Here is a 15,457-nt window from a genome sequence, read left to right as displayed (position 1 = left end):
GACAGTGCCGCCTCAACTTTTACAAAAAGCCGGATATGACGTCATCAAAGACATTTATCGAAAAAAAGAAAAAAACGTCCGGGGATATCATTCCCAGGAACTCTCATGTCAAATTTCATAAAGATCGGTCCAGTAGTTTAGTCTGAATCGCTCTACACACACACACAGACAGACACACACACACACCATGACCCTCGTCTCGATTTCCCCCTCTATGTTAAAACATTTAGTCAAAACTTGACAAATGTAAAAAGAAAAAAAAGAAAAAACAAAATTTAAATGGAAGAGTTGCCAATTGATCAAAGTAACATACATGTCGAAATAAACTAATAGGAATTAAACAAAATGAAGATGAGAAGAAATTGGACTGAAAAGTATTACTTGTTAATAAAATGACACATTCATATCTTAAATCTTTGTTTCTTAGTGGTTCAAGTATCAATTTTCAACATGTCACTCAAATAAACTAAACTAAACAATACTGCAGTATATGTGACCCTCCACCACGGAATGAGTTGCATGTCACCTTTGCATGATTTTCATATTGTTTACATTTTCCTAAAAGAGTTTTTTATGCTCTATCCAGTGGTGAAAACCCTTTTAGAAAAGAGCAAAAACTGTTTGAGTTATAAGCCTGTGACTAAGGTGACCCTCACATTGTTACCTGACACTCCCCGGACTTATATTAAGCCGAGCCCAGAACCGCGCGAGATGACATGCGACTCATTTTGTGGTGGAGGGTCACATGTGGGAGATGTTCTGTTCAGAATATTCTGGCACGTAAGTTAGTGTGTGCATTTTGGGGAAAAAGTTAACTCAGGGAAAATCAGTGTGAGTGGGGGAACACAGTGCGTAGGGATTTTTTTTAAACTGATGAGAGTACGCTACTGTTGCATTTATAAACAATCAAACAAAACCTTAAACTAATGGAAAAGTAACATTAAATCAAAATCAACATCAAAATCAAGGTTAGTAATGTATATATAAAAGGAAAACAGAAACAAAACAAAACTTAAAACATAAGATGAAAAAAATCGAAAATTAAATGGCTAAAATCCTTGAAAAATTCAAGGAAATAAACTGACGACCCCCAAACTTACCAGTTTTTAAAAATTTGATACGGCACATTTTGAGAGGCAAATAAAAATGTAAAAATAACTACTGTTTATCATAATCCTGAAAAAAGCTATTTGCATTATATTTACATCTCTTCCACCCACCAACCCTTCCCTACCCAAAACCCTAGTGCCTCTTCTGCCATTAGCAAATTAACATTTTCAGCAAACATCTTGAATAAATAAGTATAATGTCTCAAACAGACTTTACACATTTCTTAGAAACTTAAGCTGCAGTTAAAATGAGATTGATTCTTGGGTTAAAGCACAACAGGCAGCAAACATAAACACACACACACATGCAGTGCACACTCACAAGCATCATCATTTCATTTAATTCAATTCAATCTTCGATCAACTTGACTTTTTGCAACTGTATAATCAGCGAAAAATTCACTCTTAAGTATGACAAACACATTGCACATGCCTAAAACACACGCATTCATTGACACCGACATGAACAGACAGACGGACGGACGGACAGACGGACAGACAGCCAGACCGACAGACATACGGACTGGGACAAACACAGTGAGACAAACAGACACTCTCACACCTATTATTGAAAAAACACCACAAAAGGTTACACAAGTTCAGAAAACGATCAAAGAAAACAAAACAACCCTTAAATCCGATAAATAAAAAATATATTCAATGACTTTCTACCTGTCGTTCGTCCTCCTGCTGCTGGTTCCAGTCTTGTATGCGTCGTCTGTCGTCGCCGACTTTAAAGGAGCGTCTCGTTGACACAAGTGGGGGTTGACTGTGAACAGTATCATCATAATCTTTCGTAACCTTGTGCAGTGTTGTGTCTTCTGGATGTGTGTCACTGTTAAAGAAAACAATCATTGCCTGTGTAGAAAAAGTTCTAGACAAAAGGATAGTACAAAGTTCTAGACATGAAGATAAATTTGGGTTGTGTCTTCTAGCTTCGTGTCACTGTCAGAGAAAATAATCATTGCCTGATGAAAACGAAGCTCTATGCAAGTTAAATCTGCACAAAAATGATACTTGCAAAGTTCTAGACAAGTTAATTAAACCGTCTGAATTTCTAGACAAGTAAAATCTTCATTTACAAAAAGGATACCATGAAGTTCTACACAAGGAAAATCTTCTAAATATATGGTAAAGCAAGGTCAGATGGGGTGGAGGGTGTTGGGGAAGAGGGGAGGAGGGAGTCTTAAAGGAGGGAGTCTTAAAGGAGAGAGTCTTAAAGGAGGGAGTCTTAAAGGAGAGAGTCTTAAAGGAGGGAGTCTTAAAGGAGAGAGTCTTAAAGGAGAGAGTCTTAAAGGAGAGAGTCTTAAAGGAGAGAGTCTTAAAGGAGAGAGTCTTAAAGGAGAGAGTCTTAAAGGAGAGTCTTAAAGGAGGGAGTCTTAAAGGAGAGAGTCTTAAAGGAGAGAGTCTTAAAGGAGAGAGTCTTAAAGGAGAGAGTCTTAAAGGAGAGAGTCTTAAAGGAGAGAGTCTTAAAGGAGAGAGTCTTAAAGGAGAGAGTCTTAAAGGAGAGAGTCTTAAATCTTGGGGTCTTGAAAGGGGAGTTCCATTGTACAACAACAATTAACACAACTCTGACGTACTCAGCTGGGCTCTCGGACTGTCTAGCCAAAGAGGACGTCATCTTCATCTGGTCGTAAAACTTGGGCGGCTCGTCTGATTCGAAGGTGTACTCCTCCCGCGGTTGATGTCGCTGCCACTTCCTGAGAGCGGCTGGTGGGCCTCCGTCCGAAGCCTGTCCGCTCTTCCGGTCTTTCTGTTTGTCTTCGCCTCGCCTGACGGATGCCACTTCGTAGTGAGACTCGACTGAAAGGAAAGAACTGAACAGTTAGTTTAGTTGCTGGTTATGGTTTGCTTAAAGCCGAACATCTGTCTCCCGAAGACTTAAAGCCTTGTTATAGTAGAAGGCAACAGAGATAAATTTAGTGTTGCCAGCACGAGAAACTAGAGGTTCATCTGCCGTACGCAGTTTGTACGACATATATCAACCGATGTAAGTTTTCCCCCCCAGCAGATTTGTTAAGGACAGTTAAGAAGGGGCTTGGGGAGGGGGAGTTAGGGGAGGGGGAGTTAGGGGAGGGGAGGAGGTAATACTAGTAGCCAAAGAGAAAGAACATTAACCATGTGGTATAGAAGATTTAAAAAAAAAAATTCACTCAACACACACACATGCATGTATTTTGGTCTGATGGGTTCGGAGGTGACTGATTAGGCCTATTCAGGGCAGGCTGATAATCAGACACACACACAAGATTGCACTAAAGACACACGCAGACACTCACAAACACACACAAACACACACACAAACATAAACAGAACTTACAAGTAGCCAGGGGTTTACTATCATCCTCCTCTTGCTGCGAAACGTTGATCACTTCTCGTCTGACAGTAATCGAGGGCCGCGACTCCACCTCCACTTGCTGCGATGGAATTACCTCCCTTTGTCCCCTTTGATCAGCGTAGATGTCACTGCTGTATGCCGAGTTGTTGTTCGGCACGTTTACATAATCCACTTCATCTTCTTCGTCGTCGCATGGGTACAGGTGTCGTGTTCGTGAAGCCAGGCTTGGGCGTTTCGGAGGTTCCGACTTATTGTTCAAGTGATTGATCTCCTCTTCGTTGCTGGAATTGTCCCCCCTGTGGTAGGGGGAGAAGGTCTGAGCGTCGTAGCCACTGTCGGAGGAGATGGAGGCGGGCTCTCCTCTTCGCGTGCTCTGTGTGTCAAATAAAATATAAATGGAAATGATGAGGAATGTGCAAACAAAAAGCAAAACATTAAAATTAACATTAACATTAAAAAAATAAAATTAAATAAAAATAAAAATAAACAAAAACAACCCCACACCAAACAACAACACTGTAAAATACTTATGACTGTATTGTAAGATAAGACTTTCAGAGAAACGTGACGGAAACTAGTCTTTAACAATGCGTTGCTGTCATAGCCCCCCAAAAAGGCAATGCCACATGGGAAATTATTCAAAGCACGCCCGAGATGTATAAGTACAAATTTTGTTTCCCTGGTTTTATGGGCACACTTTCAAGTCAGAAATAGTAAGGGAAAACTGATACATTCTAATTTTTTTTTTAAAGCATACATGTACAAGAGAGAGAGACATGCATGCACAGAGAGAGAGAGAGAGAGAGAGAGAGAGAGAGAGAGAGAGAGAGAGAGAGAGAGAGAGAGAGAGAGAAAGAGAGAGAGAGAGTGAAAGAGAGACAGAGACAGAGAGAGAGGGAGAGACAGAGAGAGAGAGGGCGAGAGAGAGAGAGAGAGAGAGAGAGAGAGAGAGAGAGAGAGAGAGAGAGAGAGAGAGAGAGAGAGAGAGAGAACTCGAAAACTTTATTACTGAAGTATACAGTAGCGAGAAAGAGAGAGGGAGAAAGAGAGAGAACTTTCTTCTGAAAAAACCTTGCCAACAAATTTGTTTTTATTTAAATAAATTGTTAAAATTAACAAATCCCCCCCCCCCCCCCAAAAAAAAAAAAAAACCACAAAAATCAACCCAAAAAACAAAAATAAACTATCAACATATAAACTAAAGTCACACCAACATTCAACAATCCCCTAATGGCTTTGCCGTGAGGGCGTAAAACTTACATTTTCTCTCTCTTTCTAACATTCAACAAACACTCACACAAAACAAAGCCAAATGCAGCTGTTGCTTACCTGAGGCGTGACAGCAGTGACAGGAATCTGTTCTTCAATCCATTGCCGCTCTTTCTCAAGTTCTGTTTTCTGCAAAATTAAAACGACAGTCCAATGAACGAAGGTGCAAGAGCATGAAATAACAAGGGAAATACTACATCAAGGGAGATAACCACGCAACCATGACAGCCGTTAACATCAAAATGTACGATTACCTCCCTTACATTGCTTCAAGCCAATTCATTAGTTAAAAAATGATTGGGAGAGTATTGGTAACCGAAAGGTCTGTATCCCACAACACCCACTGCATTCATTTTGACAAGGATTGCCCTTCATTCATTTTGACAAGGATTGCCCTTCATTCAGAACAGGCCCTCGTAAGAATCCAATGAACAACTATCAACGTATCAATGTATTTCGGAAGACAGAATTTCAAGATAAAATACAGTTGAACCACACTGTTTAGACCCTCAGAATAGTTCAGATTTAAGTACAGATTGCTTTGATAGATCTTCTGTTCATTAAACCTGCAGACTAACCTCCATTTCTAAACTCCCTAACTTGTACACCTGTTTTTCTCACATTTCTTTCTTTATTTGGTGTTTAACGTCGTTTTCAACCACGAAGGTTATATCACGACGGGGAAAGGGGGGAGATGGGATAGAGCCACTTGTCAATTGTTTCTTGTTTACAAAAGCACTAATCAAAAATTTGCTCCAGGGGCTTGCAACGTAGTACAATATATTACCTTACTGGGAGAATGCAAGTTTCCAGTACAAAGGACTTAACATTTCTTACATACTGCTTGACTAAAATCTGTACAAACATTGACTATATTCTATACAAGAAACACTTAACAAGGGTAAAAGGAGAAACAGAATCCGTTAGTCGCCTCTCACGACATGCTGGGGAGCATCGGGTAAATTCTTCCCCCTAACCCGCGGGGAGCATCGGGTAAATTCTTCCCCCTAACCCGCGGGGGGTCCAGGGAGGGGTAAATCCTTCCCCCTAACCCGCGGGGGGGTTCTCACATTTTTGAAGGTCTGCAAAGATGAGTTCTACTTTTATAAATAAATCAATAAAAATTAAAATGTGCAAACCAGATGATCCTCTCTTGAATCCAGACTGTCAAAAGAGTTTTCTGCTCTAACGGAGGACGACTTGGACACGCTTCTGTCTGGAGTTTCGATCTCTTCGTCGGTTGATAGGAAATCTTCATCCTCATCAAAGTCACCTGACAGACAGATACAGGCATTCTCCAAACACTCTATCGATAAAACTTTAAAATTATCAAATTCAAATTGGCATGTTATCAATTGCAATTTATTATTTGTCTATTCAAAGATCCGAGAAACGAAAGGACATAAGCGCTTACAGACAGACAGACAGACAGACAGACAGACAGACATATAGACAGACAGCTAGCCAACCAGCCAGCTAAAGGAAAATCAAATAAACAAATACAAAAACACTCTTTAAATCATTACAGCATTTGATGCAGCGTGAAGCTCCTTTGACAAGTGGACTTAAATTATCTAAATAAAATAAAAAGGCCATCTCTCCATTGTCTGATAATATTATAATTGAACTCAGTTATCAGACAATCATGAACAAAATACCAATTTAAAACAATTATACACTGTGCAGCTCCATGAATATTTTTTTATATCTGACCATCTCTTTAAACTGAAATAAACCCTAAACCCACAAACATAACATATACACATCTCTTCTACAATCTCAATTTCCCAAAATCGGTAAACAGGAAGCAGTCCTTACCTCCGGAACCCAGGAATCGCTTGACCCTTAGCTCGATCAGACCGACCCTCACAGCATCTTTGACCGTGTTGCTAAGCTCTGCAGAGGTCATGCCCATGACGGTCTTCCCGTTGATTGATATCACCTCGTCTTTGCCTTGAAGTTCGCACACATCCGCTGCACTTCCTGAAAACCAAAATTACTGTAATTAATGTTATAGTTTCATGACAACCAGTCAAAAACTACTTTGACCAAATATCTTAAAAAAGCTGAGGCAAATATTTTTCTTTCTTTTTTCAGTGTTTAACTTTAAAAAAAACACAACTTTTCCTGACTATTTTTGTAACAATAGAGCTGTGAAGGGTGATGTGGTAGGGGTATGACTTAACTTATTTACCTGAATATCAAAAATGATGTATTACATTTAAAAATGCATTATTAAATTGGGGGAAAAAATCACAGTGCTTTGTTGTTTGATAAATTTATATCAAATTTTAGACATTGTCTCAAACACACAAAACAAAAAAAAACAAAAAATTTATACATATACAATTCTTCAAACTTACATTTTAATTACCCTCAACTCACACCCGGCTCTTCCTCTATCACATGTTCATCTTGGGTCTTCCCATTCCAAAAATTGTAATTATTGAAAAATAGTTCAATCAGATATATGTTATCTCAAACCTGTATAACAATGTTACCCCATAATTAACCCCCTTCCCCACTTTATTGAAGCTATTAATTTTGTTCAGAAACTCTTGAATACTAGAGAAAATAGCACAGAAAAAAAGTCTTTAAGGATTAAGTCTTCAGCAGAATGTAGTTTCTACAAAAACTTTTCGGAAAGGGCAAAGCATGTCTAGCGACAAAGAAAATGTATTCTGCTTAGTGCAGTGTTGACATGGTGATAGAATCGAACGACAAAACTAAATTATATACATAAGAGGTCTGCGAACACCATTATTTCTATTGTTTATGTACACCAAACACACATGGAATTTACAAACACGTCATAAGACACATGAACACAAAAACAAACAAAAAGGGTGAGAAAAGAATGTACAACTTCCAACATTAGGCAAAGAGACACAGAAGTTTTGAGAACAACCTTTTTTTCTTCTTTTTGGTACTAGAAGTACACTGGCGAGGTGAGAAGCACACACAAACATACACATTACAGACAACTAAAAAATTACACAAGCAAACACGAAATAAATTATCTTTAAAAATATGAGTGCGAGAACAATCTGTACGCTTTTGAAAGTTTGCAAAAGGCTCAATTAGATTTAATTCTATCCGTTTCACAGCAGTTTACCTTAGTGAAGTTGGTGCAATCTTTCTTTCTTTATTTGGTGTTTAACGTCGTTTTCAACCATTCAAGGTTATATCGCGACGGGGAAAGGGGGGGAGATGGGATAGAGCCACTTGTCAATTGTTTCTTGTTCACAAAAGCACTAATCAAAATTTGCTCCAGGGGCTTGCAACGTAGTACAATATATTACCTTACTGGGAGAATGCAAGTTTCCAATACAAAGGACTTAACAGTTGGTGCAATACTACGTTGAGTTTGTCTAGCTAGCAAATTGCACAGAAAAGAGAAAAACACGAGTGCCACTGTCCATCTATCACACGTGTTTAGCTCTGACTGTGTGTGTGTGTGTGTGTGTGTGTGTGTGTGTGTGTGTGTGTGTGTGTATGTGTGTGTGTGTGTGTGTGTGTGTGTGTGTGAGAGAGAGAGAGAGTCAGAGTCAGAGTGTGTGTGTGTGTGTGTGTTTGTGTGTGTGTGTGTGTGTGTGAGAGAGAGTGAGACAGAGTCAGTGTGTGTGTGTGTGTGTGTGTGTGTTTGTGTGTGTGAGTGTGTTTGTGCGTGTGTGTGCATGTGTGTGTGCATGTGTGCATGCATGTGTGCATATGCATGTGTGCGTGCGTGTGTGTGCATGGCTATGCATCTGCAAAATGTGCATGCACAGGTCTGTGCAGCTTTTTTTCAAACCATTGTCAAGACATGGTCGCTTAATTAGTGCACACACACTGAGATTTACTAAACCATCTGCTTCATTTCACACGTTACTGACGAGTCTAACTATAATTAAAGTAGCCCAATTAAAGTACAGTCTATATCAAAGAAAGGTGAAACACATGGCAGAATCTATCTAACTGGACTGACTAAAGTGCCAATCTAGCAATAATTTGCAATCCCTCATTGCTTTAAAGTTTTTTACAGAAAAGAAATTTATCATGACAAGAATTTGTAAATTTATCTGATACAGTATTTACATAAATTGTTTAAACAGTAACAATCAGTACCTTCTAAAAGTTACTTTTCAGTATGCGTTTTCATTAATGGTATATTATATATATATATATATATATACACATTTTGAACAGCAATGTTATGTCTTTTAATTTAAAACCCACTGCATAATTAAACTTCAAAGCAATGTTCAATAAGCTGGTATCAAAACAAAACTTGACAAAATGAATAAATTTAAAAAAAAAGCAAGTTATAACTCGCACAAACACACAGCTAATGTCATGTTGAACTGTTGTGTCAACTGCTAAGAAAAGAATTAAATTGTATAATTTTGGTTGCTAAAATGTGTACAAGTATTTATAAGAAAACTAAGGCTTCAATGCCTCTTTTAGTTATATTCGAAAAGCAACTGCAGATCAGAAATATTTATTTTTGATTAAAAAGTTCCATAATAACAAAAAAAGAATAAAAAAACAAATTAAAAAAACAACTGCTAAGAAACGTCCACACAATCTGGCAAGAAAAATCTACTGATGGCAAAACATTATGGATCAGCGCTCAACTACGCAAAACCACTTACCCTTCTTGCCTTTTTCTGTTCATTAAGCATCACCACAGTAAGTTAATATTTCAGTATTTTGCACACACAAAATTATCTATGACTCTGTATTTGACAACAATTGATGTGAACAAAACAAAGTGTGTGATCTTCAAAGTGTGTGATGAAGATGCGATGAAAAGGAAGAAGATGACGAAAGCAAAAAACAAAAATATAATCCCTTTATTGTTTTAAATTGAACATTTTGTATGTTGTCATTATCTTGTATTTTCAAAGAGTTTACTAAAAAAACAACACAGTAGTTTGCTTGCTCTCTTTGATTTCTGTGAACTTTTACATTAAAATTCCTATTTTTACGTTAGCATCAAAACTTCAATCACAAATTTCCAAGAACGTCAATATTGGAGATACAAGGTTGTGGCTCTGAAGCATCGAGCTATCTCCCAGCCCGCACAGCACTGAATTAAATGCACCAGGTTCAATAATAATAATAATAATAATGGACATTTGCTATAGCGCATAATCATATACAGTGGTACTCCCCATGTAAGACCTCCCAAAATCTGACAAATTTAGGTCTTAAAAGGGGGGGGTCTTACATGGGGGGTGAGGTCAGGTCAGAAAAAGACAGTGAGAGAGAAAAAGTCAGTGACAGAGAGAAAGAGAGAAATACCTTCAGGGTCCGTCGAAGTTGTGGCATAATTACAGTTGTGGTTTGGTGAATTAATTTGATAATCTAATTCAATAAAAAGCAAGAGGTATGTATTTTTTCTATATTTTTTTACTTTAATTGTATCCTCTACATGTATTTAAAAAAATATTTGGGAGTCAAAAGAGTTTATGTTCATATGGGTGTCAGTATTTGGAAGAGGACTATACACCTGTCACATTTTACACTGGTTTGAAGAAAGATTTCATGGAAGTCTGAGATGCTTGAGACTTTCTCTTCAAGTGTTCTTTCTTAATTTGACTGTCAAAATTGAGCAAGACATCAGCCATGTCGACGTGCATCACAAAACCAACTCCAAACGCGTTCGTTGAGGTCACCATAAATACATTTCCTTGCCTTGGAGTACTTGCGGTCACAATTTTCGCCGGTCTCCCATCGATTGACCACGTTTTGTTGGTCGCTAACGATCGATTGAATCTGAGTTTTTCCTACCTCAAACGACCGCGCGATCGAAATTGCCGTTTCGCCCTTACGGCTCCGTTTCACCACTTCCATCCTCTGTTCCAGAGTCAAAATTTTCCTCTTCTTTCCGCGCGATTGAGCGTTTGAAGATGAAGGAGAGTTCGAAGCAGAAGATCGTTGATGCTTGCGCGTGTGTTTGTTGATTTTTCGAAAGGAAGTGGACAAAGAAAAGGGCATGTTGGGATCGTAAAATTGTGAACGCCGGACATGCGCAATCGAGACCTAAACGCGTCGTCTGTTATATTTCCGGCCGAGTGATTTTTGCGATCTTTTTTCAGAGATTCAAGCAAAACGTTACGATTTTTTGTTAGGTTTTGATTTGAAAATGTCGTTACAAGGTCGCAAATTGTAACAACTAGTCGGTCGCAAATCGGGTTCTGGGGGGAGTCGGCCATGGGGGTTGATTTATATAGCAAAACTAATCCGTCAGCAAGAATGAGGTCTGAGAAGGGAGAGGGTCTCTGATGGGGGGGTCGTTCGTCGGGAGTACCACTGTATATGCTCAATGCGCTTTACATATTAATTTCTGCCGTGTGAGATGGAATTTTTTTACACAATATATCACGCATTCACATCGGCCAGCAAACCTCAAGCCTATTAGGGCGAGCATTCACCTTTCACGGCCTTTATTCTAAGTCACACTGGTATTTGGTGGACATTTTTATCTATGCCTATACAATTTCGCCCAGGTTTTGTCAATCGTGGGATCTTTAACGTGCACACCCCAATGTAGTGTACAAGGGACCTTGGTTTTTCGTCTCATCCGAAAGACTAGCACTTGAACCCACCACCTAGGTTAGGAAAGGGGGGAGAAAATTGCTAACGCCCTGACCCAGGGTCGAACTCGCAACCTCTCGCTTCCGAGCGCAAGTGCGTTACCACTCGGCCACCCAATATAACCCTCACTTAAAACTGAATCTCTTTACAGTGTATAACTTGCACTTACCGAGCGAGATTTTTTCCACCACCACGGGTTGTTGCTTGTCAGCCCCACCGCTGAGTGTGAAGCCGAAGCCTTTGGTGTTGTTGGCTTTCTGGCTGATTTTGATGTTCTTTTCAACGTAGTCCTGCAAAAATGGCAAATTCAGCCATGAACACAATCGAGTCATACCCCTAGCTCCCATCGCTTTCAACCATTTACATTTCATTACATTCATAGTTTCCAAAACTTTCCTCTTCTCTAAAAAATAAAATGAAATTAAAAAAAAAATACAATGCAACCCCCTCGATCATTACGCCCCCCCAATTTAAGACCCCCAATTTAAGACTCCTTTGCCTTTTTTCTCAGGTTTTCTGTTCTTCTTCTCCTGCATTCGTGGGCTGAAACTCCCACGTACACTCGTGTTTTTTTTTGCACTAGTGGAATTTTACGTGAATGACCGTTTTTTACCCCGCCATTTAGGCAGCGATACGCCGTTTTCGGAGGAAGCATGCTGGGTATTTTCGTGTTTCTATAATCCACCGAACTCTGACATGGATTACAGGATCTTTTTTGTGCGCACTTGGTCTTGTGCTTGCGTGTACACACGGGGGTGTTCGGACACCGAGGAGAGTCTGCACACAAAGTTGACTCTGAGAAATAAATCTCTCGCCGAACGTGGGGACGAACTCACGCTGACAGCGGCCAACTGGATACAAATCCAGCGTGCTACCGACTGAGCTACATCCCCGCCCAGGTTTTCTGTTCATGAACCTCTATAAATTAACACCCCATTTTAAGACTGAGACCTCCTTTTTAAGACCTAATTTTCTCAGATTTTTGGAGGTCTTAAAGTTCCATTGTATGGGCAAATTAATATATGTATTCAGATTCAGCATTTAATGCACACCACCAAGTCCAAACCCCATCCCCCGATCCCTTTTTTAAGTGTTCTCATTTTATTACATTTATAGCTTCTTTTTGTGTGTGCAAAACACAAAAAGGAAAAGAGATGAGAAAAAGATACAAAAATTGAAAAAAAGCTGTCGCGGACACTAGAGCCGTTTTGCACCGTTTTCCCCTTTGCCCAAGCTCACATGTATTTCATAGGGAGTGAAAAACACATTCTTGAAAAATGTTAGTTTATGAAAAGATTGACTCAGAATTTCAGAATTTCAGAATTTCAGAATATTTTCGTCACGTCGTCAATTGCTGACTTTTAGTGACTAGCGCTCTTTAAGAGGACAAAGACGGAGAAAAAATCAAAAGTAACTGAGGATAGAAAAGACTTAAGCATAAAGGAAGTAGTCAAACGAAACAAAACGATCAAGGAGGAACTGAATATAACTGAGACCCTACTCTAACTTGAAACAAAATAAGGAGTGGGGAGGAGTTAGAATGAGAGTTTGGAGAGCTCCCCTCTGAAAGATACCAGAGAGGGAGCCTCGGCAGCAGCTGCCGGGAGGGAATTCCACACGGGGATGGTACGCGGGAAGAAGCTGTATTTAAAATAGTTTGTACGGGCGGAAATTTGGCGAAGTTTAAGGTTTAAACTCAACATAAATTTGTTTGAAAGAAAATATTAATCAATGAAACTGCTCTCTCCACCTTGATCTTTCCCATCCAGTAAAAACATGTGGCAAACCCACCATCCCCCCCCCCCCCCCAAATGCCACCCCTAGCTACACTCTCCTCCACCCTATAGCCCATTCATTTGCTTTAGAATGTCATTCAAATGGTAAAAGCTAGCCTTTTGGGGGCAGTGTCCTCTTCCCCCCACCAACCCCCTCCCAGAAAAAATGCTATATCCCTCGATACAGTCGGTGCCATAAACAACCACTTCTGAACTTCAAGTACTGAGCTTTCTAATACTGAGACTGTGGAACTTTCATCACAAGAAAGCCACACACTCCCGACGGCAAGGACGTCGATAATCCACGGTAAAAATCCAAAGACAAATCCGACTCCAGCACAGAATCAAGATTTGAGAAGAAGACCTTTTTCACAAGAACACCCTCTGAATGCATCACAACACACTTCAGCACTAATCACCTTTACAGCAGTCTTGGTGCTAGCATACACCGCCGACGAGGAAGTCTTGGAAATCACTTTCGAAGGTCGAGCTTCCTCGGTATTCCAGGAGCGTGAATAAAATGAATCCTCCGTAGCGGGCTGAGCACCAAACTTTTCAAACGACTTTTTGCGAGCAGTGAAGTCTATGCTGCTATCCACACCGCTGCTTTTGGGTTTGGCTGTCTCCTCCTCCTTCTGCTCGAAACTTTTCAGAATATTGCTGATTTTGCTCGAAGATTTTGGAGCGGCGGTGTTGTTGTTGGCACTGTTACGGTTGTTTTCTTTAGACGCACTTTCTCTGTCGAGGCCAGATCTCGGCAGAGAGTCCCTGGAAGTGGCCGTGTACTCGGGTACTCCAGATCTTCGCTGTCGTGAGGCGTTGCTGTCTGCGTCTCTCGAAAATCTGGACGCTCTGGTTTCTGGAACAGGGGTTGGTTTGCTTTGTTTGATTTCTTCCTCTGCTTCTTCTGCCTCCTCCTCTTCCTCCTCCTCCTCTTCTTCCTCGTTGTTGTTGTTTGTTTGTTGCTCCTGTCTTCTTCCTGTTCCCCGGGTTGCGTTGCCGGGTTTGGATTCCTGTAACATGAGAAAATGTATTTAGAACATTTTATCACTTTTGCATAAAAGTTACCATGGTATGTATTCTGAACATATAAAGCTGGCAACAAAAGAAAAACATTTGAAGGAAATTCAGGTCTTTAAAAAGCAGGGAGTCTTTAAAATTGGGTTACATTTACAAAGATTATGAACGAATAGTTTGAAAAAGCATGGTTATAAAAAAGGGGGGGGGGGGAGTCAGGTCTTAAACTCAGGCTAGGGTGTGTGTGTGTGTGTGTGTGTGTGTGTGTGTGTGTGTGTGTGTGTGTGTGTGTGTCCTTAAAAGGGTTTCCACTGGGCCCCGGGGGGGTTGTCTTAAAAGTGCATGTACCTGAACTTCTTCTCTCGCTGACGGCTGATTTCTGCTGCTTCTCCGGGTGGCTGGAGAGCTCCGCTTTTCTTCTGGTTTTGACGCAGAAAATATGTCGTCTTCGCCTTCATCGTCGATAGGGTAGCAAAACTTGTTGCCTGCCGACTTTCGCCGCTCTCTGCAAAATACAAATGTTGGGAGAAATGTTAACACAATGTATCAAACCTTTGGACCTTTCAATGATTTACCTCATTAAAACTTTGCACTTAATTATCTCTGTTTAAACCCTACTGAGATTATTTATGAATTTTTGTTTGAAGTATCAATTAGTAGATTACTGCTTGAATTTATTATTTATCAGTCCTTTTTTTTTTTTTTTTTTTAACATGGTAACTGTATTTTCTGTTTGCACACATACTCTCTCATTTACATGCGGTTCAGAAAAACTTGTACATTATACAAAAGGACTAAAAATAGTCATACGTGAAAAAAATATACGTGTCAACATGTGTAGCATCAAAACGATCATATGTCATCATATATTGATCTTTTTTTTAAAACAATATTCGCATCATAATGTATGGCTGTCTTTACATTATATCAAAGAAAATAAACAATAATTTGTTTTTAATTAATAAAACTTCAGACTAACGAAATCTCAAAACAACATGATTTCCAAAAATAATTTCCAGTGTTAATCGTGAATCGGTTTTTTTAAAAATGCTTACGCACATCTTTGCGATTAAAATAATGTGATTAATCTTCTTCATATTTTTGCTGTTACTTTTTATACCAAAAAGCACATCTGTAACATTCAACCTAATTCTTTCACCAATGTTTACTAAAATGTACATTTCAATATATTTCCAAAACCTGAGCACTGTTGGGCACTCAAAGAAAAAATGCTCCAATACATCAAGTTCATCCTTACAATATGTACAGTTTTTATCAGCCTTCACTTTCATTTTACACAATAAAATATTAGTTGGATAAATGTTTTGCAATATTTTCCAATGCAGTACAGTAATCGAACTTCACTA

The 15,457-nt window shown here is 39.4% G+C and overlaps 1 protein-coding gene across 1 annotated transcript in view; it reads right to left on the bottom strand.

The window, feature by feature from the left end:
• LOC138969607 (trichohyalin-like) overlaps positions 1-15,457 on the bottom strand; it is a 68,386-nt gene that overhangs the window by 32,909 nt on the left and 20,020 nt on the right. Inside the window, exons 5-13 of the mRNA XM_070342465.1 lie at positions 14,439-14,595; positions 13,493-14,086; positions 11,468-11,588; positions 6,535-6,699; positions 5,856-5,989; positions 4,777-4,845; positions 3,430-3,820; positions 2,690-2,912; positions 1,782-1,944 (exon numbers count right to left, since the gene is read on the bottom strand). Coding sequence (XP_070198566.1) covers positions 1,782-1,944; positions 2,690-2,912; positions 3,430-3,820; positions 4,777-4,845; positions 5,856-5,989; positions 6,535-6,699; positions 11,468-11,588; positions 13,493-14,086; positions 14,439-14,595 — 2,017 coding nt within the window. The remainder of the gene's footprint in view (positions 1-1,781; positions 1,945-2,689; positions 2,913-3,429; positions 3,821-4,776; positions 4,846-5,855; positions 5,990-6,534; positions 6,700-11,467; positions 11,589-13,492; positions 14,087-14,438; positions 14,596-15,457) is intronic.

Source organism: Littorina saxatilis, linkage group LG6, assembly GCF_037325665.1.
Source record: "Littorina saxatilis isolate snail1 linkage group LG6, US_GU_Lsax_2.0, whole genome shotgun sequence".
Lineage (NCBI taxonomy): Eukaryota > Metazoa > Mollusca > Gastropoda > Littorinimorpha > Littorinidae > Littorina > Littorina saxatilis.
The sequence above is the reverse complement of the archived record's forward strand: the minus strand, read 5'-3'. Positions and strand labels throughout refer to the sequence as shown.